Source organism: Salmo salar, chromosome ssa13, assembly GCF_905237065.1.
Source record: "Salmo salar chromosome ssa13, Ssal_v3.1, whole genome shotgun sequence".
Lineage (NCBI taxonomy): Eukaryota > Metazoa > Chordata > Actinopteri > Salmoniformes > Salmonidae > Salmo > Salmo salar.
The window spans coordinates 105,517,856-105,536,005 of record NC_059454.1 but is presented as its reverse complement, the minus strand read 5'-3'; the positions used below and the strand labels follow the sequence as shown (position 1 = coordinate 105,536,005).

The window sequence follows — 18,150 nt, the reverse complement described above, 5'->3', positions numbered from 1 at the left end:
GCATCGTTACCCATTGCGCCACAAAAGCAGCGGCCCTTGCAACGCAAGGGGAAACCCTACTTCAAGTCTCAGAGCGAGTGACGTCACTGATTGAAATGCTATTAGCGCGCACCACCGCTAACTAACTAGCCATTTCACATCGGTTACACCCCTCCACAAAATACGTCTGACTGTCATGACTTCCGCTGAAGTCGGTTCCTCTCCTTGTTCGGGCGGCGTTCGGCGGTCGACGTCACCGGTCTTCTAGCCATCGCCGATCCACCTTCCATTTTCCGTTTGTTTTGTCTTATTTTCCCATACACCTGGTTTACATTTCCCTCATTACCATACACCTGGTTTACATTTCCCTCATTACTGTATTTAACCCTCTGTTCCCCCCATGTCTTTGTGTGAAATTGTTTGTTGTAAGTGCTTGTGCACATTTTGATTGGTACGCGACGGGTTTTGTACCCATATTTTGTATTTCTGGATGCCGTTGGTTTTGATCATTAAACTGCTCCGGTTATTACCCAGTTCTGCTCTCCTGCGTCAGGAATTTTATAGACAGATCATTTGCCCATAGTTTAGGGATCCCCATCATTCCAGTGGCTATGCCCTTCCCAGTTCACGCCTTAGACAGTCGACCATTAGGGTCGGGGTTGATTAGGGAGGCCACCGCTCCTCTGGGCATGGTGACGCAGGGGGGTCACAAGGAGAGAATCAGTCTCTTCCTTATTGACTCTCCTGCGTTTCCCATGGTGCTAGGCCTACCCTGGTTAGCTTATTATAACCCCACTGTTTCATGGCAACGGAGGGCTCTCACGGGGTGGTCGCGAGAGTGCTTGGGGAGGTGTTTGGGGGTTTCCATTGGTGCTACTACGGTGGAAAGTCCAGACCAGGTCTCCACCGTGCGTATTCCCCCTGAATATTCCGATTTGGCTCTCGCCTTCTCTAAGTATAAGGTGACTCAATTACCACCCCATCATCAGGGGGATTGTACGATAAACCTTCAGGTAGACGCCGCACTTCCCAGGAGTCACGTGTATTCCCTTTCACAGGCGGAGACGGCGGCTATGGGACATATGTCTCCGAATCTCTGCGTCAGGGGTACATTCGGTCCTCCACTTCACCCGCCTCCTCGAGTTTATTTTTCGTGAAGAAGGAGGGAGGTCTGCGCCCGTGTATTGACTATCGAGGTCTTAATCAGATCACTGTGAGGTACAGTTACCCACTACCTCTAATCGCCACAGCGATTGAGTCAATGCACGGGGCGCGCTTCTTCACCAAACTAGATCTCAGGAGTGCTTACAACCTGGTGCGTATCCGAGAGGGAGACGAGTGTAAGACGGCTTTCAGTACTACCTCAGGCCATTCTGAGTACCTCGTCATGCCGTACGGGTTGATGAATGCTCCATCAGTCTTCCAAGCCTTTGTAGACAAGATTTTCAGGGACCTGCACGGGCAGGGTCTAGTGGTGTATATCGATGACATTTTGATATACTCCGCTACACGCGCCGAGCATGTGTCAACTGTTGGAGCATGACCTGTACGTCAAGGCTGAGAAATGCCTGTTCTTCCAACAGTCCGTCTCCTTCCTAGGGTACCGCATTTCCACCTCAGGTGTGGAGATGGAGAGTGACCGCATTTCAGCCGTGCGTAATTGGCCGACTCCCACCACGGTAGAGGAGGTGCAGCGGTTTCTAGGGTTTGCCAATTACTACCGGAGGTTTATCTGGGGTTTTGGTCAGGTAGCGGCTCCCATTACCTCACTGCTGAAGGGGGGACCGGTATGTTTGCAGTGGTCAGCTGAGGCGAACGGGGCTTTTGGTCACCTGAGGGCTCTGTTTACCTCGGCTCCCGTGCTGGCCCATCCGGATCCCTATTTGGCATTCATAGTGGAGGTGGATGCGTCCGAGGCTGGGATAGGAGCCGTACTCTCTCAGCGCTCGGGTACGCCACCGAAGCTCCGCCCCTGTGCTTTCTTCTCGAGGAAGCTCATCTCGGCGGAGCGAAACTATGACGTGGGGGACCGGGAGCTGTTGGCTGTCGTCAAGGCTTTGAAGGCGTGGAGACATTGGCTTGAGGGGGCTAAACACCCTTTTCTCATCTGGACTGACCACCACAATCTGGAGTACATCTGGACGGTGAGGAGACTGAACCCTCGCCAGGCAAGGTGGGCCATGTTTTTCACCTGTTTTGTTTTCACCCTCTCTTACAGACCAGGTTACCAGAACGTGAAGGCAGACTCACTGTCCCGGCTGTATGACACAGGGGAACGGCCCATGGATCCCACTCCCATACTCCCGGCCTCCTGCCTGGTGGCGCAGGTAGTGTGGGAGCTGGACGCGGACATTGAGCAGGCGTTGCGTGCAGAGCCCGCTCCCCTCCAGTGTCCCGCTGGGCGCCTGTACGTTCCGTCTGCTGTCCGTGACCGGCTGATCTATTGGGCCCACACATCACCCTCCTCTGGTCATCCAGGCATCGGTCGGACGGTGCGCTGTCTGAGTGGGAAGTCCTTGTGGCCCACTTTGGCTAAGGACGTGAGGGTTTATGTTTCCTCCTGCTCGGTGTGCGCCCAGTGTAAGGCTCCTAGGCACCTACCCAGAGGTAAACTACAACCCTTACCCGTTCCAAAACGGCCATGGTCGCACCTGTCGATCGATTTACGCACCCCTTACACTGACAGATATTTTTTTTGAAATATCTATGATTTTGTGTTAAACGCTCTATAACAAAGCTTTTTAGTGTCCAACAAGCATTCTCTGCTCTTAACCTTGTTCTGAACACCTCCAAAACAAAGGTAATGTGGTTTGGTAAGAAGAATGCCCCTCTCCCCACAGGTGTGATTTACTACCTCTGAGGGTTTAGAGCTTGAGGTAGTCACCTCATACAAGTACTTGGGAGTATTTATTTATTTTTTATTTCACCTTTATTTAACCAGGTAGGCAAGTTGAGAACAAGTTCTCATTTACAATTGCGACCTGACCAAGATAAAGCAAAGCAGTTCGACACATACAACAACACAGAGTTACACATGGAGTAAAACAAACATACAGTCAATAATACAGTAGAAAAATAAGTCTATATACAATGTGAGAAAATGAGGTGAGATAAGGGAGGTAAAGGCAAAAAAGGCCATGGTGGCAAAGTAAATACAATATAGCAAGTAAAACACTGGAGTAAAACAAACATACAGTCAATAATACAGTAGAAAAATAAGTCTATATACAATGTGAGCAAATGAGGTGAAATAAGGGAGGTAAAGGCAATAAATAGGCCATGGTGGCAAAGTAAATACAATATAGCAAGTAAAACACTGGAATGGTAGATTTGCAGTGGAAGAAAGTGCAAAGTAGAAATAGAAATAATGGGGTGCAAAGGAGCAAAATAAATCAAATAAATAAATACAGTAGGGGATGAGGTAGTTGTTTGGGCTAAATTATAGATGGGCTATGTACAGGTGCAGTGATCTGTGAGCTGTTCTGACAGCTGGTCCTTAAAGCTAGTGAGGGAGATAAGTGTTTCCAGTTTCAGAGATTTTTGTAGTTCGTTCCAGTCATTGGTAGCAGAGAACTGGAAGGAGAGAAGGCCAAAGGAGGAATTGGCTTTGGGGGTGACCAGAGAGATATACCTGCTGGAGCGCGTGCTACAGGTGGGTGCTGCTATGGTGGCCAGTGAGATAAGGGGGGACTTTACCTAGCAGGGTCTTGTAGATGACCTGGAGCCAGTGGGTTTTGCGACGAGAGCGTACAGGTCGCAGTGGTGGGTAGTATATGGGGCTTTGGTGACAAAACGGATGGCACTGTGATAGACTGCATCCAGTTTATAGAGTAGGGTATTGGAGGCTATTTTGTAAATGACATCGCCAGTTTACAAGGGTATGTTTGGCAGCATGAGTGAAGGATGCTTTGTTGTGAAATAGGAAGCCAATTCTAGATTTAACTTTGGATTGGAGATGTTTGATGTGAGTCTGGAAGGAGAGCTTACAGTCTAACCAGACACCTAGGTATTTGTAGTTGTCCACATATTCTAAGTCAGAACCGTCCAGAGTAGTGATGCTGGACGGGCGGGCAGGTGCAGGCAGCGATCGGTTGAAGAGCATGAATTTAGTTTTACTTGTATTTAAGAGCAGTTGGAGGCCACGGAAGGAGAGTTGTATGGCATTGAAGCTCGTCTGGAGGATAGTTAACACATTGTCCAAAGAAGGGCCAGAAGTATACAGAATGGTGTCGTCTGCGTAGAGGTGGATCAGAGACTCACCAGCAGCAAGAGCAACATCATTGATGTATACAGAGAAAATAATTGGCCCAAGAATTGAACCCTGTGGCACCCCCATAGAGACTACCAGAGGTCCAGACAACAGGCCATCCGATTTGACACATTGAACTCTATCAGAGAAGTAGTTGGTGAACCAGGTGAGGCAATCATTTGAGAAACCAAGGCTATTGAGTCTGCCGATGAGGATGTGGTGATTGACAGAGTCGAAAGCCTTGGCCAGGTCAATGAATACGGCATCACAGTACTGTTTCTTATCGATGGCGGTTACGATATCGTTTAGGACCTTGAGCGTGGCTGAGGTGCACCCATGACCAGCTCTGAAACCAGATTGCATAGCGGAGAAGGTGCGGTGGGATTTGAAATGGTCGGTAATATGTTTGTTGACTTGGCTTTCGAAGACCTTAGAAAGGCAGGGTAAGATAGATATAGGTTTGTAGCAGTTTGGGTCTTCCCTGTAGCTCAGTTGGTAGAGCATGGTGTTTGCAACACCAGGGTTGTGGGTTCGATTCCCACGGGGGGCCAGCACAGAAAAAATAAATTTAAAAAAATGTATGAAATGTATGCATTCACTACTGTAAGTCGCTCTGGATAAGAGCGTCTGCTAAATGACTAAAAAATGTAAAAAAAAAAAAATGAATCTCCCCTCCTTTGAAGAGGGGGATGACAGCAGCTGCTTTCCAATCTTTTGGAATCTCAGACGACACGAAAGAGAGGTTGAACAGGCTAGTAATAGGGGTTGCAACAATTTTGGCAGATAATTTTTGAAAGAAAGGGTCCAGATTGTCTAGCCCGGCTGATTTGTAGGGGTCCAGATTTTGCAGCTCTTTCAGAACATCAGCTGACTGGATTTGGGAGAAGGAAAAATGGGGAAGGCTTTGGCGAGTAGCTGTGGGGGGTGCAGTGCTGTTGTCCGCGCTAGGGGTAGCCAGGTGGAAAGCATGGCCAGCCGTAGAAAAATGCTTATTGAAATTCTCAATTATAGTGGATTTATCAGAGGTGACAGAGGTTCCTATCCTCAGTGCAGTGGGCAGCTGAGAGGAGGTGTTCTTATTCTCCATGGACTTTACAGTGTCTCAGAACTTTTTTGAGTTTGTGTTGCAGGAAGGAAATTTCTGCTTGAAAAAGCTAGCCTTGGCTTTTCTAACTGCCTGTGTATATTGGTTTCTAACTTCCCTGAAAAGTTGCATATCACGGGGGCTGTTTGATGCTAATGCAGAACGCCACAGGATGGAGTATGGCTAGATGGTACACTGTCCTTCTCTCAGCACATATCAAAGTTGCAGGCTTAGGGTTAAATCTAGACTTGGTTTCCTCTATCATAATCACTCCTATTTCACACCACCTGCCAAACTAACCCCGATTCAGATGACCATCCTACCCATGCTAGATTATGGAGACGTAATTTATAGATCGGCAGGTAAGGGTGCTCTCGAGCAGCTAGATGTTCTTTACCATTTGGCCATCAGATTTGCCACCACATCACTGCACTCTATACTCCTCTATGAACTTGTCATCTCTGTATACCCGTCGCAAGGCCCACTGGGTGATGCTTATTTATAAAACACTCGAAGGCCTCACCCCCCACTATCTCAGACACCTACTGCAGCCCTCATCCTCCACATACAACACCCGTTCTGCCAGTCACATTCTGTTAAAGGTCCCCAAAGCACACACATCCCTGTGTTGCTCCTCTTTTCAGTTCGCTGCAGCTAGCAACTGGAACGAGCTGTAAAAAAACACTCAAACTGGACAGTTTTATCTCAATCTCTTCATTCAAAGACTCAATCATGAACACTCTTACTGACAGTTGTGGCTGCTTCGCGTGATGTATTGCTGTCTCAGATGGCTCATCATGGCACTTCATGTCTTTGTGCTGTTGTCTGGGCCCAATAATGTTTGTACCATGTTTTGTGCCGCTACCATGTTGTGCTGCTACCGTGTTGTGTTGCTACCATGTTATTTTCATGTTGTGTTGCTACCATGCCGTGTTGTCATGTGTTGCTGCCATGCTATGTTGTTGTCTTAAGTCTCTCTTTATGTAGTGTTGTGTTGTCTCTCTTGTTGTGATGTGTGTTTTGTCCTATATTTTTATTTTAATCCCAGCCCCCGTCCCCGCAGGAGACTTTTTACCTTTTGGTAGGCCGTCATTGTAAATACGAACTTGTTCTTAACTGACTTACCTAGTTTAATAAAGGTTAAATAAAATAAAACAAATAAAAAATGATAAAACTTGGGCTCAAAAATTAAGTTTAGTAATTAATTTTACATCTGAAAAATAATAATAAACTGGAAAATGTGAAGCGGCATGTCCTTTTCTATGGGTGTGTTCAATTTATTCAAATCTGGAATGAGGAGAAGTAACTGCAGAACTACAGCTGCAGTTGATGTTGTTGGACAGCTCCTGTTTTCTGGTACTCTCTACTACCCCCTGGTGGTGACTCACTGAACTTCTATTCATTATCAAAACTGGCCTCTCTTTGCTTTCATGGCAATGACAATCTCTATAGAATGAAGAATTCTTGGGAGGAACTACTAGACAGAGTAGAGGCCCATCCTCCTCAGGCTGTATCATGATACAGACATGCAGTAGTTATTCACTCCCCTCACTGATTCACAGGCAGACATCCATTAGGCTCTCCTGGAGTGGACCCTGTGATCCCAGATCAGGTCTGTTCTGGTCTACTCTATTCCGCCCCATGTACAGCATGTCCCCACTAGGTGGTCCCATTAGACCGAAATATAAAGCCAGGGGCCTAAAGGACACTACTGTAAGCAGCATTAACCACACACACACACACACACACACACACACACACACACACACACACACACACACACACACACACACACACACACACACACGTCAAGGGATATTGTTTCTAACAAAGATATCTACGTATTTTTCAGGATGTGTATCCCTGGAAATAATCAGAATTCATGTAAACATTACAGTTTTGACAACATAGCGTGCTGAAAAAAAGGTTTGGCACAATTTCCCCCGGGTATGGGGTAATTTGAACGTAGGGACAGGGTAAGTTGAGCCGCCTTGGGGTAAGTGGGTGACGGTGTCCTGTGACAGAGGGTGACGGTGTCCTGTGACAGTGGGTGACGGTGTCCTGTGACAGAGGGTGACGGTGTCCTGTGACAGCGGGGGACGGTGTCCTGTGACAGTGGGGGACGGTGTCCTGTGACAGTGGGTGACGGTGTCCTGTGACAGAGGGTGACGGTGTCCTGTGACAGTGGGTGACGGTGTCCTGTGACAGAGGGTGACGGTGTCCTGTGACAGAGGGTGACGGTGTCCTGTGACAGCGGGTGACGGTGTCCTGTGACAGAGGGTGACGGTGTCCTGTGACAGAGGGTGACGGTGTCCTGTGACAGAGGGTGACGGTGTCCTGTGACAGAGGGTGACGGTGTCCTGTGACAGAGGGTGACGGTGTCCTGTGACAGCGGGTGACGGTGTCCTGTGACTGTGGGTGACGGTGTCCTGTGACTGTGGGTGACGGTGTCCTGTGACAGAGGGTGATGGTGCTGGTGGGTTAAAGTGTAATTCACGGAATGGAGGTGTGGTATACTGTACATCTTAAATGTATTCTTTCATCAAGCTGTCCACTCAAGAAAAAGCTTCAAACTGTAACCAGTGCCTGCAACCTGGTTCAGTGCCTGCAACCTGGTTCAGAAATGAAATCATCCACATGTATTGATCACAGCTTTAATAACGCTGCAGAAATCTGCTCTAAAGCAGTATCCGCATCTATCAGATGTTGCGATCATAATTTAGTAGCCATATCTAGGAAAACCAAAGTTCCAAAGGCTGGGTCTACCATAGAGATAATACAAGACGTTCTGTGGTGATTCATATTTTCTAGTCTGTTGTTTGTACTGAGAAGCAACCAGACGCTCCTCTTAACGCATGCTTATTCCGGTTACTAATAAGCGTGCAACCAATAAGAACATTTCTGTAAAAACAGTAACATTTTTGTGGATTGCTGAGCGATTGAAACATTTTATGGTTGAGAAGGATGAGGCAAAAGGAATGGCAAATAAGTCTGGCTGCAGAGCTAATCGTCAAATGTACTGTATATTTAGAAATCATGTGACTAAACTAAACAAAAAGAAGAAGAAACTGTACTATAAATGATATGATAGTAAAAAGCTGTGGAGCACCTTAAATTACATTAAATTACATTTAAAGAAAAAAGGCAAACTCAGCTCCATCCTTCATTGAATCAGATGGCTCATTCATCACAAAACCCATTGATATTGCCAACTACTTTATTAATGATTTTGTTCGTTGGCAAGATAAGCAAATTCAGGCATGACATTCAGGCATGACATTCCAACAACAAATTCTGAACCTGATCCTACACATCCATTCATAAGTGTGTGGCTCAGTTGGTAGAGCATGGTGTTTGCAACGCCAGGGTTGTGGGTTCGATTCCCACGGGGGACGAGTACGGGAACAAAAAATGTATGAAATGAAATGTATGCATTCACTACTGTAAGTCGCTCTGGATAAGAGCGTCTGCTAAATGTAAAAAATGTAAATGTAAATTATAAAAGACAAGCATTGTAATTTTGAATTTCGTAAAGTGAGTGTGGAATAGGTTACATTTTTTTGTTGTTGTTGTCTAGCAACAATGACAAGCCACCTGGGTCTGACAACTTGGATGAAAAATGACTGTGGATTATATTGCCACTCCTATTTGCCGTCTCTTCAATCTTCAAGCCAACAGGAAAGTGTGTTGCCTCAGGACTAACATTCTGCATGTTTATAGGTGGGGCTGTACGGTTCTTACACAAATGACTGATGATTGGCTGAAAGAAATGTATAATAAGAACCTTGTGGGAGCTGTTCTGTTAGACTTCAGTGCAGCTTTTGACATTATCGACCATAATCTGCTGCTGGAAAAACAGATGTAGTATGACTTTACACTCCCTGCTATATTGTGTATGGAGAGTTACCTGTCTAACAGAATACAGAGGGTGTTGTTTAATGGAAGCCTCTCCAACATAATCCAGGTAGTCAGCCATTCCCCCAGGGCAGCTGTCTAGGCCCTTTACTTTTGTTTTCAATCTTTACTAATGACCTGCCACTGGCACTGAGTAAATCTTGTGCGTCTATGTATGCTGATGACTCAACACTATACACGTCAGCTTCCACAGCAAGTGAAATCACTGCAACACCTGGCACACGTTTAGCGTAACAAATTCCTCATCAACCTATCATAAACATTTCTTAAAATAGAGGGATAAATGTAAACCTTTAATGTGGAGGTTTACATGTATGCTCTGGTGGCTAAGTTGACCTATTTTTAAGAAATAGCATTGGTTTGTGGAGAAAAAGTTTAAGATCTGTGATAGGCTGATGAGGAATTTGTTACAGGAAATAATCCCTGCCACCTGCTGAGGTTAGCATAGGGCTAACATCTGCCATGTTATCTGATGGGACCAGCTACAATGTAGCATTCTATCACGTGACACTACAGCGCCGATTTTTAATTGGCGGATGCTTGAACTTGAACTTTTTTTTAAATAATGTTTGCAAGTATGGCCCCAGGGTCATCAGATAAGACCTTGTGTGCCTCTGCTACTCTATATTTTAGCCTCACTTTCACACAGGTACACATTTGTTTTCTTGTTTGTCAATGTACCTCTTCAGTATCATTCAGTCTACATTATCATCCCTTTGCTGCTGCTCAAATGGACAAATTCCTTTCTCGCACTTCCTTGGCTGCTCTCTCAAGAACCTCAAGGTGGGGCAAGACCCTTTGCTTGTTTTACTTGTATATACGGGGCATGTAGACATATACTGTATATGTTCCAATAAATCAAGAAAAAGGTATAGGTCCCTGATCTGGTCCCTATAGGTCCCTGATCTGTTTGTGCTCGCTATGGCTTGAGATGGCTATACAGCAGACATATACTCTAGGCTAGATTTACCAAAACGTAGGCATAGATTCTTTTCAGTTCCTGCCCTGACACAAAAAGGATCAATTTATACAAAGGAAAACATAATAATAAACTGTTTATAGACCTGTATGAGAAAGAGATGTATGATTGTATAATGTCCGATATTTTCTGGAATTTGCATTTTACGATCACCTCGAACAAGAAACATAGCCTAGAGCTTATGGTAAAACGTGCCAAAACCTCTTTCTAATCATGCATTAATAATTACAAGTTATTAGGCTTCTGATCCGTGCATATGTTTAATAATTAACTTGCTACCATCAAATGTAAGCCTAAAGTAGGCTATTTAGCAGCTCTTATTGCCCCGTTTTGAAGAGCCTATCTGGCAGCTTCATGGTTTGACAGTCAACCGGCGTGCACTGTGCACTCACGAACGTATGTCTTTATTGACCATGATTGATTGCGATTGGTTTAAAATGTAAGAAAATGTTACATTTCAAACCAATCACAATCAAACCTGTGAGCACTATCATATGAAAACCTCCAACCAGGATGCGCACAAATGCCACTTTCACGTGCTAGTCGGACCTCTGAAATTTCCGACTTGCTAACTGGTTGTAGTTATAGGCTACATGTGCTACGTTCAAGTAGTTAGCGAGTCAGAAATTTTAGAAAGTACCTATGCTCCAATTGGTGCTCAGACTTTAAGGTCAAAAGTTCATCTGTGGGTCATATGGGTCACAGCCTCAGCCGATTAAACTCGGACAGTAAGCAGTGAACTGTTGAAGAGCTCCAGGATTGTGTTCATTAGACACCAAACTGAAGAAAACTGACTGAAACAGAGTAGGATCTACTTTTCAATAAGAAAAGCACATTTTTGTTTTCCGTTGCAAACGGTTTTTAAACATTTTCCATGGTGTGCCCTGCTGAATGTGTCCCATGAGTCTGTGAGGACCTCAGAGAGACCAAACTTGAGGGAACCAGCCAATGGACAGACACATTAATCTAATAGAACAGTTGAGGCATAGCCATCCAACATAGGAGTATTATCACGTCAGGCTAGGCCTGCGTGCAAAAATGCCACTTGTCACTTCAAAGCTAGACTGGAAATTGTTCAATGGCATGTTGTGTGTAAGCCAACTACCCTGGAATTCAAAACCACCTAATCAGTTTACATTTTCTTTTGATTCCTGAATTAGATATCCGTCCGATTCATTGTTGTATTTAGTGGGAGACCCAGACATCAGTTAATTTCCTAGAAGGTCACGACATGTTGCCTTTTATTATCCACTTGACTGTGCTAATAAACAACCTGTTGAAGTAAACGGCAGGGGCGGACTGGGACCAGGAACCAGCCCAGGCATTTCTGATGCATCATTTTTTTCTGGGCCTGTGTCTGTGAAATGGCACAGCAGCCATTTAGCTTAATTCGTGCTCGCATCTTTTCTCTCTCTCTCTCTCTCTCTCTCTCTCTCTCTCTTTCTTTTTAACAATATTTTTTTCTCCCGTGAGACCAGCCCGTGAGACCAGCCCAAATGATGGACTAGCCCACCGGGCAGTTGGCTGAATTGCCCTACTGCCAGTCCATTTCTGAAGTAAGTCCACTGTAAATAATAGAAAGGAGGGCATTGGCCATAAATCAGAGATCTTTACTGCTGCGTTCACACACCTTTGTTTCTGTGAGGCGGCGCTGACGTGCTCAGGGAGTCAGATAAAGGGTATTTCTCACCAACACTTTCCTGTTATTTTGCATGGCCCTTTGTTTGGTTGTGAAGTCTCAGTGTGTTGGTTCTCAGGGGAATGACAGGAACATGCAAGGCAGAACACTATCAACACCCCTCATAGCCCTCACAGATCAGCCTCTTATCAGACCTGCGTTGTGTTCATTAGGCACCAAATGGAGAAAAAAAACTGACTGAAACAGGGAGGGAATAAGTTGACTACCTGGTACAATAAGAAATACTCGTTTTTCCGTTTCTGATTAATTATGTTTTTTAAAATGTTTTCTGTTCCAACCCTGACCTGTCTGGCTGTCACAGTTTGAGGCTTGTTGTTCTGGTATTGCATCCTGACATGCAACACGTCCTGTTTCATTGGCTCTTACCTTGACATGGCCCTTGACCAGGTCAAGGCTATCCACTCCTTAGCATTCAATGAAGTCTATGCTATCTTTGTCATGGGTGGCTGAGTTTAGACCATAAGAAGCTCTAAAGCTTTGTAGGTCTACATGAAAAGCTGGAAAACTTTGGATAGCCTACATACTCTGCCATCTTGATGTGCTTCATACTGTTTCATTCTATTCTACCCTATTCTATCCTATTCTATTCTACCCTATTCTATCATATTCTATTCTATCCTATTCTATTCTATCCTGTTCTATCCTATCCTATTCTATTCTACCCTATTCTATTCTATTACATTCTATCCTATTCTATTCTATCATGTTCTATCCTATCCTATTCTATTCTACCCTACTATTATATTCTATCCTATCCTATTCTATTCTATCATGTTCTATCCTATCCTATTCTATTCTATCCTGTTTTATCCTATCCTATTCTATTCTACCCTATTCTACTATATTCTATTCTATTCTATCCTGTTCTATCCTATCCTATTCTATTCTACCCTATTCTACTATATTCTATCCTATTCTATTCTATCCTATTCTATTCTATTCTATCCTATCCTATTCTACTCTATTCTAACCTATTCTATTCGATCCTATTCTATCATATCCTATCCTATTCTATTCTATCATATCATATCCTATCCTATCCTATCCTATCCTATCCTATCCTATTCTATTATATTCTATCATATCCTATCCTATTCTATTCTATTCTACCCTATTCTATCTTATTATATTCTATCTTATTCTATCCTATCCTATCCTACCCTATTCTATTCTATTCTATTCTATTCTATTCTATTCTATCTTATTCTATAATATCCTATCCTATCCTATTCTAGTCTATCATATCCTATTCTATTCTATTCTATTCTATTCTATTCTATCTTATTCTATCCTACCCTATCCTATCCTACCCTATCATATCATATCCTATCCTGTCCTATCCTATCCTACCCTATCCTATCCTATTCTACTCTATTCTATCCTATTCTATTCTATCCTATCCTATTCTACTCTATTCTATCCTATTCTATTCGATCCTATTCTATTCTATTCTATTCTATCATATCATATCCTATCCTATTCTATCCTATCCTATTCTATTCTATTCTACCCTATTCTATCTTATTCTATTCTATCCTATTCTATCCTATCCTATTCTATCCTATTCTATTCTATCCTATTCTATCCTATTCTATCCTACCCTATTCTATTCTATCCTATCCTACCCTATTCTATCCTATTCTATCCTATCCTATTCTATCCTATTCTATCCTATTCTATTCTATCCTATTATATCCTACCCTATTATATCCTACCCTATTCTATTCTATCCTATCCTACCTTATTCTATCCTATTCTATCCTATTCTATTCTATCCTATCCTATCCTATCCTATTCGATTCTATTCTATCATATCCTATCATATTCTATTCTATTCTACCCTATTCTATTCTATCCTCTCCTATCCTATCCTATCCTATTCTATTCCATTCTATCATATCCTATCCTATTCTATTCTATTCTACCCTATTCTATCCTATCCTCTCCTATCCTATCCTATCCTATTCTATTCTATTCTATCATACTCTATCCTATTCTATCCTATCCTATCCTATTCTACCCTATTCTATCCTATCCTATCCTATTCTATCTTATCCTATCCTATTCTACCCTATCCTATCCTATCCTATTCTATCCTATTCTATTCTATTCTATTCTATCATATCCTATCCTATTCTATTCTATTCTATCATATCCTATCCTATCCTATTCTATTCTATTCTATTCTATTCTATTCTATCATATCCTATCCTATTCTATTCTATTCTATTCTATTCTATCATACTCTATCCTATCCTATCCTATCCTATCCTATTCTACCCTATTCTATTCTATTCTATTCTATCCTACCCTATCCTATCCTATACTATCCTATTCTATCCTATCCTACCCTATCCTATTCTATCCTATCCTATCCTATCCTATCCTATCCTATCCTATCCTTTTCTACCCTATCCTATCCTATCCTATCCTACGCTATCCTATCCTATCCTATCCTATTCTATCCTATCCTATCCTATTCTATTCTATTCTATTCTATTCTATTCTATCCTATTCTATCCTATCCTATCCTATCCTACCCTATCCTATCCTATCCTATCCTATCCTATCCTATCCTATCCTATCCTATCCTATTCTATTCTATTCTATTCTATCCTATGATGTGCCTTCTCACAACATTCCATTACTGTTATTGCAGACACCGCCGTGCAACATGTCTTTGCTCCCTGTGAGTGTGAGAACTTGTTTGTGTTTAGGTGTTGACTTGAAGTTGTTTCAGGAAAGAATTCAGATAAACCCAAGCAGCCAGGGAGGAAGCACGGTGTCTCCTGCTCTGCCGGGATGACGGTCCGACAGTCACACCAGTGACGTGTGTCACTTGACAAATTCCAAGCCTTTTAAATTCCTGGGTAGGCACAACAACAACAGGAAGAGGGACCATTTGCACAGGTGTCAGGAAGCCCAGGAATAGGAAACAAACAAGCCTGATGCTGGAAAACAGTTGTGTTGTGTACCGTGCTGATTCTCAGAGGTGAGGGCTAGGCTAATAACAGGCTATTTTTAACCCTGACCGGGGTATTTTCAGAGTCAGGGTGGACATAGGCCACTCAGTGGAGGTCCAGGAGTTCCATAGGTTCCAAAGTGATTCAATTGAGGGACAATAATAGGCTTTTGACTTGGCTATAAGTTATGAAGAAACGATGTCAATGAAGGTGGTAATTAGGAGACTATTCAACCCTTTCTGGGGTTTTTTCAAGTAAACTTCATTAGCCCCAGAATCTACATTTTTTTTTATGGATGTGCGTATGATCACAAACGTTTCTATAAATTATGAACATACACTTTATGTAATCCATTTGAGCGAAATCATTAGCAGTTGTTAAGAATTAGTGTGACAACTGCAGTTTTGCATCTTCCATTGTCAGGCATTGAATGCCTCGTGATATCAATATAATAATGTTGCAGTCGGATAAAACATAGCTTTGCAGATTCATTTAATGTCCTTGTGGTTTTTCTTGAAAAGGTAGCCTAGCGGTTAAGAGCGTCGGGCCAGTAACCGAAAGGTCGCCGAATCGAACCTCCAAGCCGACTATGTGCCCTTGAGCAAGGTACTTAACCCTAATTGCTCTTGTAAGACGCTCTGGATAAGAGCATTGTCTAAATGTATCTTTCTCTTTATGTAGACTGACATCTTTAATAACATAGGAGGTAAATAAACTGAGGGCTTCAAACAGATTTTTTTCCAGGTCAACTTTGGTTTATTTGTAAGACCATACTGTACATGAGCAGGTGATATGACATGACATATGACATATATATTGTTCCATGTGGTCACAGGTGAAAGAAAAATAAGAGATTCTCAATCAAACAAACAAACAATTAAAAGCGCCGATCACAGTAGACACTTGTAGAAGAAAAGGATGAGACAATATATTATTTATTATTTTATATCCCTGGGGGGGGGGGTCATATCATATCAGCACAACAATTTCACATAATTTGATTGAACCAAATAATCTCAATTATGGAGCAGTGAATGCAGCATTGCTAAAACGTTAACTCACCATAGAGGTCATCAAAGACATTCTAGATGTATTCATACTTTGTATAAAAGTAGAATAAACATATATTTTAACTTTGGTACATTTGACCTCCCTTTGTTTGGTACAACACAACTCTTATGACATGATGGTGCACTGATATAAAATAGAAACAGCACAATAGAGATGTTCAAAACATTCAATCATCTTGTAGAAAATGTGTTTTCTTAATAATACATAATAAAATATATCCTTCAATCATTTAATTTACTACTATGCTTTCTACATTTACACAGAATAAACTAAGTCTTGATAATGAGTGTCAGCGAGGTGTTAACCACTTTGGAGCAGTGGATCTTTCCCCATTCAGACTGGTGCTGTCATCTCCTGAACCAATCTCACCTCCTGAAAACGAGAAATATCACCTGGTCAGTATCTATTCAACGTGATATGACCACTGCAAATACTTCACAAAGATACACACGCTGCGTTTCTTTAAACTGGATTACTTTTAATTGTGCTACTCCATGTTGTGTATCCAAAACATTCTCAAATGTATTTGCTTTTTTTAAACTCTAGCATACAGTTTCTCAGACAAAGACAAGACCTTTCAACCTGGATTAAAAAGCACTGGATAATCTCCTTTGGAAGTGCTTCATAGTCCAGAATCTGTGTCCCATAGGGTGCCTCTCACATTGAAATATTTTCTCAATCTCTTACCTGCATTGGGATGCTGTGTCTTCAGCTTGCTGGCGATTTTGGTGAAGAATTTGAAGGTGAGGCAGGCTCCTGTCTCTCTGTCACAGATACCTCCAGCTTTGCAATGGCATGTTTTACCACACCCTACCCCATAGGTTCCATACATGCAATCTGTAAGGAAGGGAATACCATTCAATGTTATTGCAGTAGCAGGAGATGGGCATTGATATGTACTTACAGTAGGCAATTAAATTATCATCCATTAGACAAAAAAAAGTACAGAGTGGGGATGTCAGCGAGCCACAGAGATGTATTTTCTATTCTATTCTGTTCTGTTCTATAGGTCCATGATGCTTTGCTCTTGGTAATTTATCAGATCTGCATTATAGTGATGTAAGCCTACAGATACAGTTCTCTTCACCACTATCAACAGGAGCAGAAATAGTAAACATTCCAATTCGAAAAACTTTGCATCCATCAAGGCCACAGTCATAGCTAAGCATAGCTTGACTAAATACTCATATCTAAATAAAACATGTCATAGTAGGCATCGTTTTCATTATGGTAACTTTTAGGAATGCTATGAACACAGAAACTATAGATCACTTTGGAATAACAGCAATGAAACAGTCAGGCTAAGCGTGAGCGAAATGAAGCTTCCTGGGTTCCTTGGAATCGTTTTGGGAAGAAATTAACAGACGTAATAGTCAATATGTAACACAATATAAATAGATACCACATGTAGTTAGCCTGTTATGGCATATGTATTGACTATTTACAGATTAATCACACAATTTATGATGCGCAATTGCGCATTTGATGCGTCATGGTGAATATTAGCCTACCTTTGCAAATGCCATATTCATCTCCATAGTCGTCCTCATCTTTGTAGAACTCGCAGAATAATCCCGGTCCGCACTTGACTCCGTGCATCCCAGACACAGTGCGATAGCAATGTTCCCCTCTGTCTGCCGCACAGACCTGGCAACAACCGCAGTCATCCAGCACTGTCCGTCTGCAGCGCTGCGTCAAGCCGCACAGGTCCACATTGCACCGCTCAGGGCAGTTCACCGCGTACTTGACACTTGCTCCCCAAGCGTCAACATTACGCACTATGAATATGGAGAATACTGTGAAAAGGAGAAAATACATCTTTGGGTAAGATTTAGCAAGTGGCGACTTGAATGTTCAGAAGAGCTGTTCTGGGCTCACGACGTCGCTGCTTGGATGGAGTGACTTAATACACGAGGTTGAATGGTTATATCGGCTTAAAAACAAGTTTGTTTTTTCCCCACATGGTTTGCCCTCGTCAATTTCCTCAATCCGGTGTTGTCATCTAGTCTAGTTGCCAGCCTGCCCCCCTGTTTTAGAAATCCGGCATGGAAGTGGGAATTACACTCAACTGTCATCCAGGAATTGAAGTCTGTACAAACTGATGTCATAGTTTGTTTGTGTAGAGGAGACACTTAAGATGCCCCTCTGACCCCCTGAAGTTCCTGGTTCCTTACTTGACCCTAAGGAGACAGACAGTCAATCTAACACACA

The 18,150-nt window shown here is 42.8% G+C and overlaps 1 protein-coding gene across 1 annotated transcript; it reads right to left on the bottom strand.

Annotated features, from left to right (window-relative positions):
- Window positions 1-15,601: 15,601 nt before the first annotated feature.
- On the bottom strand, window positions 15,602-17,862 carry esm1 (endothelial cell-specific molecule 1). The gene is made up of 3 exons (XM_014138940.2): window positions 17,451-17,862; window positions 16,627-16,776; window positions 15,602-16,311 (listed from the first exon to the last, which is right to left on the bottom strand). The coding sequence occupies exons 1-3, from the start codon at window positions 17,755-17,757 to the stop codon at window positions 16,229-16,231; spliced, it is 540 nt and encodes a 179-aa protein (XP_013994415.1). The 5' UTR covers window positions 17,758-17,862; the 3' UTR covers window positions 15,602-16,228.
- Between the last annotated feature and the right edge of the window lie 288 nt (window positions 17,863-18,150).